This window comes from Geotrypetes seraphini, chromosome 14 (genome assembly GCF_902459505.1).
Source record: "Geotrypetes seraphini chromosome 14, aGeoSer1.1, whole genome shotgun sequence".
NCBI classification, from domain to species: Eukaryota; Metazoa; Chordata; class Amphibia; order Gymnophiona; family Dermophiidae; genus Geotrypetes; species Geotrypetes seraphini.
The window spans coordinates 15,406,845-15,422,992 of NC_047097.1; the positions used below are offsets into that span (position 1 = coordinate 15,406,845).

Sequence of the window (16,148 nt, forward strand, 5' to 3'; positions counted from 1 at the left end):
TTCCTGGAGGCTCAGTTGATAGGGAATTCCCCCTGCCAGGATCATCTGAGCCATGGAGCCCTATATCCCTTCCCCTGACATCCCTGATATCCCCCCACATCCCAACATCCCCCCAATATTCCTGGGCCTCCTCCCACATTCTTGGAACCTCCACTACCCTGTATCTTTGGAAGAGTAAACAGCAGGAGGAAATCTCATTCCCTCCTGCCTACAGGGCCCCAATTGGCTCAAAATGGCAATTTTGAGCCAATCAGTGCCTTTGGCCTCTCCCACTGCATCCTAAGATGCAGTGGGAGGGGGAATCCACGGTCATTACAGCACGCAGCCCTGTAGGCAGGAGGGAGTGAGCTTTCCTCTTGTCGTTTGCTCTTCCAAAGGTACCGGAGGAGGGGGTAGGCAGGAATGTTGGGGTGATGTGAGGGGGATGTGGGGGATATCAGGGGAATGTTGGGATGTCAGGGGAAGGGGTGTTGGGCTCTGTGGCTCAGCTAATCCTGGCAGAGGGAATCCCCATCAGCTGAGCCGCCAGGAATCCCTAAAAACTGGCTCAGCTCATGGGGATTCCTTCTGCCACGATAAGTTGATGGGAAGCCTACGGGTTTGTTGGGTTTTTTTTTTTTGGCGCTCTTTGGGTGGTGGGAGGGGGGGCGTGACCACTGGGGGAATAAGGAGGGGTCATGCCTTAAATTCTCCAGTGGTCTTCTTGTCAGTTTTGGTACCTTTGTGGAACTTAGAAGCAACTCAAACTTAGAAGCAAGTCAAATAGGTCTATCTGCTGGCATGTAAGTTCCCTCTAGGAAAGTTTCGATTGTGGCTGGGATACGTCCAGATTGAAGCCCGCCCGATTCTGGCCCATAACATACCTCCCAACATGCCTCTTTGCTCTCTGGACACACAGCAGTTTAGAAGTGCTGCTGCACGTCCAGAAAGTTGGTTTTGATTATGGGCACTTGGACGTCCCTGCTATTAGGATGACTTAGGCTGGTTTTTGGACGTTTTAAACTTTTGACTATGAGCCCCTTAGAGTGTGAATCCTTCAAATCCTGCAACATTTCTGAAGTCCCAAAGCAGGGAGAACTTGAGTTAAAAAGAATACTTGGGCTTCTCTAGTGTGTCAGACAATAAAATGTATTCATTAAAGAAATAACTGCTGCAATGATTTATCTGTTCAAGTACAAATTACATTAATTTTCTGCAGCACAGTATGTACTGTGTGTTGTCAGCATAAAGCACTATATTATTAAAGTCAAAGTTGGTGCAAGCTGAGTTTCAAACACAGAACTGAATTTTTTTGTTCAGTTTCTGAATGAGCTTTCCTTTAAAAGTACATCAGAATATTAAAACACTGAATACCCTCAGGGAGGGCAATTTTAGGGATGTACAATGTTTTGAAGGCAACCATGCTTGTGAAGAAAAATATTACCCGCTCCCATACATATAAAAAAATATGTCAATGTAGGTATCAATTTAGAAACTTATACTAAAATAAAGGAGGAAAAAGTACCTTAGACACCCATAAAACATCAACTGTGGTGTCATTCAATTCTCAGGACACCAACTACTGTATATGGGGTTAGTGTAATCATAGGTCTAAAGCAGTGGTTCCCAAACCCTGTCCTGGGGGACCCCCAGCCATTCGGGTTTTCAAGATATCCCTAATGAATATGCATGAGAGAGATTTGCATATAATGGAAGCGACAGGTATGCAAATCTCTCTCATGCATATTCATTAGGGATATCTTGAAAACCCGACAGGCTGGGGGTCCTCCAGGACAGGGTTTGGGAACCACTGGTCTAAAGAAAACTTCCATTATCAAAGCAGCTATCAAAAAGAATTTATAAAATCAAATGAAGGGCAGGAAAACTTCTCATATAGTTTTTACATGCAGGTTAGAGGACTGTGAATTTCTGTGAAATATATTTTTCATTCACATCTCCTGATGAACTGATGATGAAACAGATCCCGTTGGTATCAAGGATATAAGTTTTTCCTGCTTTTCATTTGTTTTTTTTGTTGATTTATATTATTTTTTGATAGTTGATTTAATAATGGAAGGTTTTTCTAGACCTATGATTACACTAACCACATATAACTGGTGCCCTGGGAGTTGAATTAGACACCACAGTTAATGTTTTAGGGGTGGTGTCCAAGGTTGCTTTTCCTCCTTTATTTTTAATATGTTATAAAAGTTTCTATATTGATATCTATTTTGATATATTTTTGATACTTCCGGTTTGGATTTGATCAAGATGGTCGCGTGAGCTGCTAGCTCCCACCCTCCTTCAAGCTTATCTTTCAGATTTTGCCTGTTTTTTCCTGATTTCTTTTATCTCTTTTTTCAATTAAGCCTTGTTAATTGATTATCTATCACTCAATATAACATGGCTAGTAAAAAATCTAAATCCGACACACTTCCAGCAAGTAAACGTCTCAAGTCGGCTCCCCCCTCTCCTGAGAAGCATGGCTCTGCTGCAGACCTCGTGGAGGAGACAGACCCGATCCTCACAGAATTACAAAATATAAAATCTCTTATGAAATCACACATGGAGATATCACAGGACATGCGAGGGGAATTAGAATTGATACACACACAGATGGCTGCATCTCAACAACGTTTTGACTCACTTTCTGATCGAGTCACTGCTGTGGAAAAAGATATCCCGACTATAAGTGCACATTCGGCACTGATTTCTTCTCTTATGGGTTGTTCATGATATCTCTGGATACATTCTCACAAATTTTGTCATAAATAGTATATCCTTAAATTTAAAGAACAACTTAAGCATCCAGATTGTGGTTGTACTAGGACTGTCCATAACATCTGAAGCTATCATATAGGCAGGTATTTATTGTTATATTCATATCTTTGGGGGATGGGAGGGTGTTATGTCTTGATCCCTTCAGTGGTCATCTGGTCAGTTTGAGCACCTTTTTGGCTCTTATTTGTTGTTATAATAGGTCTAGCTCCAAACATTCAAACTGTGCCCTGGGCGTTTTCTAAAATGTTTGATTATTATAGAATAAAATGTCCAAATCATAAGCCTGCCCTAGTCCCATCCAAGCCACACCTTAGCCCACCCCCTTCAGATTTAGACAAACTTCAAATAACCACTATAGATATCAGTCTATAAAGTTTCAAAAATAGCAAATTGATAGGTTTGGTGAGACATACATACATCTGTCCCATTATGTCACTTTTTTAATTTTTATTATTTTTAAATGAGCTCCAAAATGAAGCAAGAGGGCCTTTCCTGCTTTCCCAGAAATGTTTGAATACATCTATTTAGTCAAGCTTTCAGCAAGTCTTTTAAGTATATTATTTTATCCTTTGTGCTCTTATTAATTTCCCCCCCCCCTCATTTTTTTTTAAACCCCACAAGAGGTTTTTAGCACCAGCCGGTGCTGGTCATAGAGTTTCTATAAGCATCAGAGTAACACAGAGAATTCAGCATGCTGGCCGGCACTAAAAACCTCTTACACAGTTTTGTAAAAGGGGTGAGGAGTTCTTTTATTGTCTGTTGACTTTTGGCAGAATGTTTATGTTATTTTGTAAGCTGCCTAAGATTGTTTAGATCAGGGGTGTCAAAGTCCCTCCTCGAGGGCCACAATCCAGTCGGGTTTTCAGGATTTCCCCAATGAATATACATGAGATTTATTAGCATACAATGAAAGCAGTGCATGCAAATATATCTCATGCATATTCATTGGGGAAATCCTGAAAACCCGACTGGATTACGGCCCTCAAGGAGGGACTTTGACACCCCTGGTTTAGATAGTGTGGGTTATAAAATAAATAATAAACAAACAGCATGGAGAAAGACAAGTCACCCCTATTTCAGCTGAAGCAGAATAACCACCCAGCTGAGAAATAAGCAGGTGTGGAACAAGAACAGTATAAATTAAGGATTACAAAAAGCACATAGTCAATAACAAGATTGAAATGCCAAGATAAGAGAGAGAGTGCAAGAATAAGCAAAGCATTTGACAGTACTCGGAAAGACAAAATAATTAATATTTGAGCATATGTTCAAGAGCAGAGATACGAGAAGGAAACAATTATTGAAGTCAAAGATAACATCTAGATCAGGGGTGGGCAATCTCGGTCCAAGGGCCGCAACCCAGTCGTGTTTTCAGGATTTGTCCAATGAATATGCATGAGATCTATTTGCATATACTGACTTGACCCCATTGTACGCAAATAGATCTCATGCATATTCATTGGGGGAATCCTGAAAACCCAATTGGATTGCGGCCCTCGAGGACCGAGGTTGTCTAGATCAGTGGTATTCAACCCAGTCCTCAGGGACCACCTGGGTTTTCAGGATATTCACAATGAAAATGGATGACAGAAACTTTGAAAACCCAACTGGCCAGGTGGTCTCTGAGGACTGGGTTGAATACCACTGGTCTAGATCAATGGTTCTCAAACTGTTCCGAAGGACCAACAACCAGATTTTCATGATATCCTTAATATGCATGAGGCAGATTTACATACCTTTTACTTCCATTATATGCAAATCTCTTTCATGCATATTCATTAGTGATATCCTGAAAACCTGACTGGCGGTGGTCCCTCTAGGACAGTGTTTCTCAACTTGGTCCTGGAGTACCCCTTGCCAGTCTGGTTATTATATGCATGAAAAATTTGCATATAATGCAGGCAGTGTATACAAATCAAGTTTATGCATATTCATTGTGGATAGCCTGAAAACCTGACTGGCAAGGGGTACTCCACGACCTAGTTGAGAAACACTACCCTAGGACAGGTGTGAGAACCACCGATTTAGGTAATGGGTAGGCACAGATTTAGGCACAGGCAAATTCAGATTCTGAATTTTCAAGGGCTTGCCATGGAAATGGGTTTAAGGTATGGGCTGTTGCAAGACCTGTCAGCACCACAAGGGCTCCTAGACCCACAATATATTTTCTGGCTGTTGGTACTCAACAGAACAGGCAGAACCAAGACTTGGGGTGGGAAAGGACAACAGTGAACAAAAGATCTGAGCAGGAGCAGTCTGAGTCCATTCCATCTCTAATAGGGTTACCAGATTTTAGGCCTGTAAAATCCAGACACATGGAACTGCCCCCAGGCCCGCCCAGTTCTACCCAGCCCCACCTTGTTCCGCCCAGCCTCTCCACCCCACCCCACCCCCAGCCCTCTTTCTCCTTGAGCTTGGAGCCATGTTTTGAGGGCCTCCAAGCATGCGCAAGTGTGACACGATGATGTCATATGCATGTGCATAAGCATTTAATGTCACCATGTTGCATCTGCACAGATGCCCTCCCAATGCAGCCCCACGCTCGAAGCTTTTCAAAACCTGGACAAAGTGCTGGGTTTTGAAAAGCCAACAAGACGCCCAGACAGTCCTCTAAAAAGGACATGTCTGGGTAAATCTGGGCATCTGGTAACCCTAATCTCTAATATTTATTGCCTTTAGCCACTTGAACAAATATCCTCCCCCTCCCTCTCTCTGCACACAAACACAGTTTCCTGCTAAGGTGGGGGGGGGGTAGGGAATCTCCATTTATCTATGGGTGACTCCATTTTAGATCAGATCCTGAGAATGGAGAGAGAACACTGACAATAAATTGAAAGATGTTACAAACAGAGAAGCCAAAGGAATATTCTAAAACCAAGCATGAATCCACGAAAACACAAACAAAGTGTGTGGAGATAAAAGAAAACAGGTCTTCAAGTCCAAAGCTCTTTCTTAAATGCTTAATGTAATTTTGATTTTTGCATGGAATGCCAGTGATTAAATATTTCATGTGACTTATCAAATTACCTTATGCCTTGTTCTGCCACTCTAAGAAAAGAGTTATTTGACGATCCAGTGCAGGATTTATCTTGCTGAGAATGAGCCACAACTTGCAAAGATGCCCAGCTGCCATCTCTCCTGCAGTCAATGTTTTGATTGTCTGCTGGAAGCATAGACACACCATAAAATAGGTTTATCAAATAAAAAAAAAAAAATGAAAAAAAACTATAAAATTTAAAGAGCATTATCTTAAAAACAGTTACCACAGCAATACTGTATGAATTCTATGACTGCCACATTTTGAGACTATACCCCCAGATTCTATATATACTGTAGATGGGCATAATAAAAAAACAAACAAACGTCTAAGTCCCCTTGTGGCTTAAGACCCTAAACCAGGGGTGTCCAATGTCAGTCCTCGAGGGCCGCAATCCAGTCAGGTTTTCAGGATTTCCCCAATGAACATGCATGAGATCTATTTGCATGCACTCCTTTCAATGCATATTCATTGGGGAAATCCTGAAAACCCGACTGGATTGCGGCCCTCGAGGACCGACATTGGACACCCCTGCCCTAAACAATGAAAGTAGCAGCAGGGAAAATGTCCATTCTCAAAAAAAAAAAAGTCCAAAATGAGGGGTTTATTGAGAATGGCCTACCTCTACGTTCAGCAGTTTAATCGCTCAGACCACCACTACGTCTAACCTTAGAACACATTATCAATCAAAAAATAGCCCAAGTCCCAAACGCCCAAACAAGACCTTTTAGGCGAAGGAGGGGCCAGTCCTTCACCTAAAAGTTGGATTCTGTAACCAGCGTCTGTCAAAAACAATACCGGTTACAGAATCTACCACCCCCCTCCCCCCAATGATCACAACAGGAGAGATGGCTTATCTCCCCTGCCGCGATCACGATCCCCCCCGAACTGCCAATCTCTCCTGCCGTGATCACGATCCACCCCCCACCCCCTAGACAATACCGGCAGGAGGGAGCCCAACCCCTCCTGCTGAGGTGACACCCCCTAGACAATACTGGCAGGAGAGAGCCCAACTTCCTCCTGCCAAGGTGCCCCCATGACACCCCACCCCCTCAGAAAACACCGTCAGGAGGGAGCCCATCCCCTCCTGCCGAGGCAACCCCAAATCCCTTAGACAATACCAGCAGGAGGGAGCCCAACCCCTCCTGCCAAGGCAAACCCCCCACCCCCTCAGGCAATATTGGCAGGAGGGAGTTCAACTCCTCCTGCTGCGGTGCCCCCGTGACATCCCCCCCACCCCAATACCGGCAGGACAGAGCCCAACCTTTCATTATTACCTCAGGTCAACTTGTTTAAAAAAAAAAAAAAAGTCTTTTGGTCTTTTCTGGAAACTTAGAAGGATTAGAAAGTACTTAGATAATTATCAATTCCGCCTATTAATACAATTTTTAGTTTTGTCTCAACTGGACTATTGCAATGTCACCTTTTTAGGTTGCTCTAAATTTATAATTTAAAAAAGTCCAAAAGCTACAGAATACAGCCATTAGATTAATCTTCAGACTGAATAAAAGCGATAAGATTACACCTTATTTACGTGAATTACACTGGCTACCTATATAGAAGGAAGAATACTTTAGAAATTACAGTGGTACCTTGGTTTATGAGCATAATTCGTTCCAGAAGCATGCTCATAAACCAAATTACTCGTATATCAAAGCAAGTTTCCCCATAGAAAGCAAGGGAAACTCGCTTGATTCGTTCCCACACCCCACAGGCCAGTGGCACTGCTCTACCCCCCCCCTCCCCCCGAGAACCGGCATTGCTCCTCCCCCACTCACGAAGACCCCCCCCCTTCGCCGCGATCCAACATCCTCCCCATACCCATCACCCACCTGAACACATCACTTACCCCCCATCGATTACGAGCACCTCCCCCCACGATCCAGCACCCCCACCCCCCCGCTCACATCGCCCCCTCACCCCGCCTTGATCCGACATCCTCCCCGTACCCATCGCCCACCCAAACACATCACTTACCCCCCATCTGGCACCCAGCACCAACGCACAGGACATGCCGGTGCCCGAAGATCTGTCGTCCTTTTCGCTGGCCCTTGAGCATCTGCGCATGCTCAAGGCCTTAGTTCCTGCTCTCTCCAAGATTCTCGAGAATCTCGGAGAGAGCAAGAACTAAGGCCTCGAGCATGCGCAGATGCTCAAGGCCCAGCGAAAAGGACGACAGATCTTCGGGCACCAGCATGTCCTGTGCGTTGGTGTCGGTGCCGGATGCCAGATGGGGGGGGTAAATAATGTGTTTGGGTGGGTGATGGGTACAGGGAGGATGTCGGATCGTGGCAGGGGAAGGCCCCGTGAGCGGGGGTGGGGTGCCGGATCGCGGGGGGAGGCGCTCGTACTTCGAGGCAAGCTCGGTTTCCGAGGCACCGATTTTGCAAATGTTTTGCTCGTTTTGCAAAACACTCGCAAACCGATGCACTTGTAAACCGAGGTACCACTGTATATTATATTCTATTTAAAATACTTTTTGAAGAAACTCCCGATTATATGCCACATCTTGTTAAATTTTCTAATAGTCCATCCTTGAACCTAAGAAACAATGATACTTTTCGGTATCCAGTCATTAGGGACATTAAGATACAACAGAACTTTTATCTCCACATGGGCATACCAAGTAGCAAAACTGTACAAAGCATTACCAACTAATATTAATCAGCAATCTAATGTTTTAAATGTTTAAAAAAAGGCCTAAAGACTTAACTATTTCAAGAATTTGTTACTAATAATTCCTAAATATTGTAACACTAGTTTTTAATTTGTATCATCATAATTACTTATGCAAACTGCTGGGAACTTCATGGAGGTATTGGCGGTCTACAAATAAAAATGGTATTGTATTGCATTATCAGGTTCACTACCAGCAGGGCCTCCCAAGGCATACATGTTTCAGCAAAGATGTCAGACTAACGATGTACCACCCATCTGGGCAGCAGCAGATGGGCAGTGTTGGAGGCAGAGGATTACGTTTGATGCGACCACAGTGACAACATTGAATTTGCACTGCCCAGAAAAGGCCCAGCAATCTACTTCTATATTCTGGCACAGAATCTTGATGATGTTCTTAAAGTCGCCAGGACTCAAACACAAGTTGATGGCACCCAACAACAGCAGCAGCCAATTATTAACATTAATTGGAGCCCATTAAAATGTGTTCACACTATACGGCATGAAGCCTAACTAACAGTGCATAACTGAAAAGGGGGTGTGGCCATGGGCATGAAAGGGCATTTTTAAAAAATAATCTTTATTCATTTTTACATCTCACAAGTATATCAATAAATTGACAATTGAAATTAAGTACATCACTTGAATTTCTTTCATATTTAACAGTAATACATAAAATTTAACCCCTTCCCTCCCATCCTTACCATAACATATGTAATATTTTTTTAAAACATATACAATAAGTGAAATACAGAGTAAATTAATCATTTTACAATATAAATATCACTTAAAATTCTCAAAAATTCATACTTATTAATACCCTCCCCTTACCCACCAAAACTTTTCCAACCATTTTCCAACCTTATTTACCTCCCAACCCTCCCCGCCCCCCGGATGTGCATATTATCTTATGACAAACCATAACTACAGAGATCCTACAAAGGACGTCAATGGGCCCCAAATTAATTTTAAATTTTCATTATTCCCTAATATGGCAGCATTCATTTTCTCATATTTATATATTAGACATAAACTTGCCCACCAAAATGTAAAGTTGAGGCGATCCCAATTTTTCCAGTTTCTTGTAATCAGTTATATAGCTGTACTTGTAATAATTAAAGAGATGTCTTTTATGTTTATCTAGGGGATCTTTAATATGCAAAATAGTACTGCTAATTATTAGTTCATAAGTTAAAAGAATCTCAGAATTTAAAATATTATTAATTTTCCCCAAAATCAGAATTCTAGGGCAGTAAAACAATAGATGGTCTAATGTTCCTATGTCAAGGTGACAGTGCCAGCATCTATTAGACCTAGAATTATCTAATTTATTCAACCTAACTGGGGTCCAAAAAGAACGATGTAACAAGAACCATCAAGTTTGTTTCATAGATGCTGACGGCGTATACCTCATCCTCCAAGACCAAATACGTGGCCATTGAGATGCAGAAATATACTGTGTAATCTCAATGCTCCAAATATCTCTAAGAGCATTTTTGGGTTTCTTATTCATAAGTTCAGATATTAATTTATACCACTTGGCGGCTTGATGCCCTAGCATTTCCGCTTGAAAACAGAGGAATTGCAGGCTATAAAAATTTTTTTAATTACACCATTCAGGGAACCCCTTTCTGAATAGCCTGTTTCAGTTGCAACCATTTATAAAATTGAAATTTTGAGATCCCATAAGATTGTCGCAACCATGAAAAATCAATCAGTTTTCCATTTGAAATAACATCCTCTAATGTTCTTATGCCTGCTTGCATCCAATCTTTCCATGCAAATTTTTGAACCGCCTATTTGTATCTTGGAGTTGAGCCATAGCGATTGACACAACGATTTCTCTATAGGAATTTCAGTTAATTTATTTATGCATCTCAGGGCATTCTGAGGAGTTAGGCATGTCATAGAATACTGCCTCACTGTGCCTAACTTGGGTGCCAGTATTTACACCAAGTGTATAAGTCTTGCATGGCCTCATGCCCTTTATGGAAACGCGTTTCATATCAGTGTTTTCCAGCACTGAATTTTGAGTGTCATTTACTGAATTCCCCCTATATTGCACAAAGAGCGAACAGAATGCTAGGAATGATTAAGAAGGGAATCACAAACAGATCTGAGAAGGTTATCATGCCATGGTGCGCCCCCACCTGGAATACTGTGACCAACACTGGTCGCCATACATGAAAAAGAACATAGTATTACTCGAAAGAGTCCAGAGAAGAGCGACAAAAATGGTTAAGGGACTGGAGGAGTTGCTGTACAATGAGAGGCTAGAGAAACTGGGCCTCTTCTCCCTTGAAAAGAGGAGACAGAGAGGACATGATCGAAACATTCAAGATATTGAAGGGAATTGACTTGGTAGAGAAAGAGAGATTGTTCACCCTCTCCGAGGTGGAGAGAATGAGAGGGCACTCTCTAAAGTTAAAAGGGGATAAATTCCGTACAAACATAGGGAAGTTCTTCTTCACCCAGAGAATGGTAGAAATCTGGAACGTTCTTCCAGAGGCTGTTATAGGGGAAAGCACCCTCCAGGGATTCAAGAAAGGGTTAGATAAGTTCCTGCTGAACCAGAACATACGCAGGTAAGGCTATACTCAAATAGGGAACTGGTCTTTAGGGTGAACAATCTCTCTTTCTCTACCAATTCAATTCCCTTCAATATCTTGACATATGGCATATGTGACAACCGAGGCCCATCATTTTTTGGCACCCCTCCCCCCCATCTGTACGAAAAACATAATTTTTAGTAACAAGCCACACGTCACACATGAGTACCTAGGAAAAGGCAGCTTCTTACATATGCAGTGAGCAGTACAACATCAATACACCCATTGTAAAACTAAACAAGCCAGACTAGTACAGATCAATCCTACACCGTCAATCCTAACAGTTATTGGTGGTGTCTTTCGAACACATAGAACACAGAAAATACCTTTGCCTAGTATGGAATATGTCATCACAAACTAACCCCTCCCTCTTTTACAAAACTGTAGTGTGGATTTTAGCCACGGTGGTAACAGCTCTGACGCTCGTAGAATTCTGAGCATCAGAGCTGCTACCACCACGGCTGGCACTAAAAAACGCTCCACAGTTTTGTAAAAGGGGGGATAAAATAGAAATACATAGACAAAGGTTAAATTGAACTAGTAAGAAGCTGGACTCTGCATACAGTGCACCACAGAAACAGTGACACATGTCTCCTAAAGCAATAAATAAATAGAAATTTTTTTCTACCTTTGTCTTCTGTGGTTTCTGCTTTCCTCATCTTCTTGTAACTCTCTCCCTTCCATCCACTGTCTGCCGTCTCTCTTCCCCTATATGGCATGTTCCTTTTCCCCCATCATGTGCCCTCCTTTTATTTATCCCCTCCTTCCATCCTCTGCCCTCTTCTCTCTCTCCCGTCTCTCCAATTCCATCATCTGCCCCTTCTCTCTCTTTCCCCCCTCCTTCTATCATCTGCCCCTTCTCTCTCTTCCCCCCCCCACTTTCATCAACTGCCCTCTTCTCTCTCCCCTTCTTTCCACTTCCATCATCTGCTCCTTCTCTCTTTCCCCCCTTTCATCATCTGCCCTCTTCTTTCCCCCTCCTTCCATTATCTGCCCTCTTCTCTCCCCCCTTCTCTCCACTTCCATCATCTGCCCCTTCTCTCTCTTTCCCCCCTCCTTCCATCATCTGCCCTCTTCTCTCTCCCCACTTCCATCATCTGCCCCTTCTCTCTCCCCACTTCCATCATCTGCCCCTTCTCTCTCTTTCCCCCACTTCCATCATCTGCCCTCTTCTCTCTCCCCACTTCCATCATCTGCCCCTTCTCTCTCTTTCCCCCACTTCCATCATCTGCCCTCTTCTCTCTCCCCCTTCTATCCACTTCCATCATCTGCCCTTTCTCTCTCTTTCCCCCACTTCCATCATCTGTCCCCTTCTCTCAATCTCTCCATCCACCACAGGCCCATCTTTCTCCCTCACCTTTCTGATTTTGGCAACAAGATCAGCAAGGCCCCCCCCCCTCCGCGACGGCACTCAGCGGCATCGGCTCCCCCCCCCCTGCCCCGCGACAGCACTCAAGTTCGGCCTCCTTCTCCCGGCATCAGCAGAACTTCAGATCGGCAACAGGTGCTCAGTGAAAAGCTTCCCCTGACTGAACTGCCTGGGCGGAAACAAGAAGCTGAGTCAGGGGAAGCTTTTGACTGAGCACCTGTTGCTGATCTGAAGTTCTGCTGATGCCGGGAGAAGGAGGCCAACTTGAGTGCTGTTGCGGGGCAGGGGGGATGCCGATGCCGCTGAGTGCCGCCACAGCCCAGGAATTTTCCGGACCTGTCCAGCCGTGCACTCTCCCTAAGGCTGCACCCGGGCCGGACCGCCCCCCCCCCCCCCTTGGTACTCCACTGCTGGTCTTTGACCTAAGGGCCGCCGCGTGAGCAGACTGCTGGGCATAATGGACCACTGGTCTTACCCAGCAGTGGCAATTCTTATGTTCAAGAGGACACCCTTCTCCTTGATACAGGAATGGTTTGCCATTGCCTTCTTCCGAGGCATGGAGGGTTAGGTGACTTGCCCAAGGTCATAATCAGGTGCTGGGGGATCTGAACCGGGGACCTAGAAATCCCCAGCCTGCTCTCTAGCCATTAGACCTCTCCTCTGCTCTCCCCTCTCCCATTACATGGAGCCTTTTATTATTCTAATCTGAGTCTTCCATTGGGATCCTTGCCAGGTACTTGTGACCTGGGTTGGCCACAGTTGAAAACAGGATACTGGGTTTCATGGACCTTCAGTCTGTCCCAGTATGGCAACTCTTATGTTCTTATCTACTATGAGACCAGACTGATACAATTTGATATATAATTGAAATGTACCTGATTTATAATAGACAGCACTATAGAGTAGATGGCTTTTTTTTTTTTTAACAGACCTTCAGAATTATGGTCATCGGGAGATAATCCACTCTAATTTACTTCTTCCATTATTAGAATATCTTCTGAAAGTAGTTGCATTTCACGCATTCCTGAATTTCATATTCTCTTATTTCCCTTCTCTGTAAAATCTTATCAATGGCATAAACTCTTTCCAGTGAAGGGGAAAAAGGGAGCACAAGAAATAAGGAACGCCGTTTGCTTATGGTCACTGCTTCAGAACCAGCTTTACCAGACTGATCGGTTCATACTCCATGTGGAGCTACAACACCCTGCTGCTAGGCGCCCTTGGCATCTGCCTAGGGCAGCAAGAGAGCAGCACCTCCTCTTCTCACCCCTTCCCTATTCCTTGCCCAGCATTTTCCCCCTCTTTCCTGTCCCCTCTGTCACTGCCCCACCTCTTCCAGGGCTGATCTCAAGCAGTCTTGGTGCCGGCATACGGCCTTTAAATACAGACTCACAATGAAACACCGACACATACAATACTTCCCCCAACAGGAGCACACTAAGTCTGCTTGAATCTTCTTCCCAGAGCCAGGAAGAGGTAAGGCAGGGAAGGGGGAATGATAACATGGAATGGGAGTGAGGGGTGGGGAGTGGAAAGTCATATGCTGGCCACCTGAAAGAGAATATAGGGAGAAAAAGGGGGATATGCAGCTACCTTGGAGGGACAGTGACGTGGTAAGGGGGGATGGTCCACCCCGGGTGCCATCTTGGTGAGGGAAAAGGCACCCGTCTTCCTCTGCACCCCACCCCCCACCCTGCTCCTCTCCCATGTTCCTGGTGTGAGCAGCAACCCCCAACCTGCTGTTGCACCAGGGTCGGCTCTTCCTCCGACGTCACTTCCTGGACCTGCGCCTAGGCAGTGATGTCAGAGGAAAAGCTGACACTGATATGACAGCAGCTTGGGGGTTGCTGCTCGTGCCAGGAATGTTAGAGGCATGGGGGATGAGAAGTGGCACATGTGCAGCAGGAGGGGCGGGGAAGGAGCAGAGGGCACCTCTCAGCCTTGCTACACCACTGGTGTAGGGGTGGGAGGGGGAGGGAAAGAGGAAATGTTGACTATAGGATATTAGGGAAGAGAAGGGTCACACAGTTAGCAGTTGTGAAGCATGGGTAGAAGTATAAACAGAGCAAAACACATAAAAATATAGGAGGGTATTTCGTCCCACTAATATTTTACATAGAGATTATGCTGATAAATATACATCCTTGTACATTTGTCTGCAGTTTTTCTTTGTTTTACCTTGTGTTTTTGCTCACTGCAGACCTTGCTGGTTTTTCCTTTGTTGTTTGATAAATATACAAGGGCAGATATTCAGCTTGTTTTAAGTGGGCAAGAGAGGCTCCTGACTGTTTAAACCAAGCTCAATGAATAATGGTTCTGAAGCCACGGCACTCTCCATGCAGTTCAAGAATGGATTGGGGGGTAAGGCCCCGATGTTTTGTGGATATTGGTGGGAATTCTATGAGCATCGGAGCCAATACCACTGTGGCTGGCAATACACAAGCCTAACGGCTTTGTAAAAGGAGCCCTTAAAGAGATACCGGGGGACGGGGGGTCACGAGCGTGGCTTGATGAGGGGGATGGAGAGGTGCCAGCATCCTCTCCAAGATGGCATCTGGGGCGGTCCGCACACCCCTTCCCCTTACTACAACACTGTTTGCAATGCTGCATAACTTCCAGGTATTGTCACCGACCTGGACATGGCCCGATATTGAATATCTGGGGGATTATTTTTAGATGGAACCTGGATGTGGCCTGATACTAAATATATGGGGGATTATTTTTGAGCTGGAGCCTAGACATGACCTAGCATTGAATTTCTGGGATTTTTTTAGCTGGTGACAAGTCAACATTGGAAAAACACTCAGCACTACCCACAAGATATATTGGAGGGGGAGAGAACAAACGATATACAAGCTGAAGAAACAAATCAACATTTTAACCTTCTTATCTTTTTAATAAGGCTTTTAGTGCTGTTGCCTAGATTGGGCAGACATTTCAACATCACAGTGGTAGCTCTGGATTTCTATTTACATTCTTTATCTAACTTTCCATCTCTCATTACTTTCTCTTTTGTTCCGATTTGCTATAGTTATTTTCTTTCAATTTTTTTAAATGGTTTTTTAAAGATTGTGAACTGCTCTGATCCCCCGCAGAAGGGCGGTACATAAATTGACAATAAACTAAATTAAACTAAGAGAAATTAAGGTTTTAATATTCAGTGTGGTTTAAGCTGATCGGTCCATCTGGCAATATTCAGCAGCATGTAGCCAGCTGAATATCACCTCTTAACTGCATATTATAAAACCAGACAGCAGGGGGCTTTCCGGAAGAGAATGGGAAACCATCTGCTTTCTTCCTCTAATTTCTGCCAGGTCATGCAATGTTTTGTTCTACTACATTTAGATTATTGTAATACTTTTCTGTGTAGACTTCCAAAGAAGTCATCGAGGGCTCTAAAGGTAGCGCAAAATGCAGCAGCACGAGTTATTGGCGGTATCTCTCGAATGAGCATGTTTCTCCCTTGCTCGCTGAACCCCATTTGTTACCAGTGTTTTGGAGAATCCAATTTAAGATTTCGGTTCTTGTATATAAAGCCGCATCAAATTTTACCAAAAGTAGTAGCCCCATTCCGTTGATACAATTGATAAAGGCAATGAATCATTCTCGTATCTTTAATTTGGTAGGCCCGCAATTATGGAAAGCTCTCCCAGACACTGCTCAACAGATCTCATCCTTCATATCTTTTCATAAGAAT

The 16,148-nt window shown here is 44.0% G+C and overlaps 1 protein-coding gene across 9 annotated transcripts in view; it reads right to left on the reverse strand.

The window, feature by feature from the left end:
• UNC13C (unc-13 homolog C) overlaps window positions 1–16,148 on the reverse strand; it is a 769,821-nt gene that overhangs the window by 725,033 nt on the left and 28,640 nt on the right. For 7 of the 9 annotated variants that reach the window (XM_033920485.1, XM_033920487.1, XM_033920488.1 and 4 more), the window contains one exon: window positions 5,788–5,923. In XM_033920485.1, the coding sequence (XP_033776376.1) occupies window positions 5,788–5,923 (136 nt within the window). Of the gene's footprint in view, window positions 1–5,787; window positions 5,924–16,148 lie in introns of those variants that run through there. The other 2 variants (XM_033920484.1, XM_033920491.1) reach the window with 2 other exon arrangements.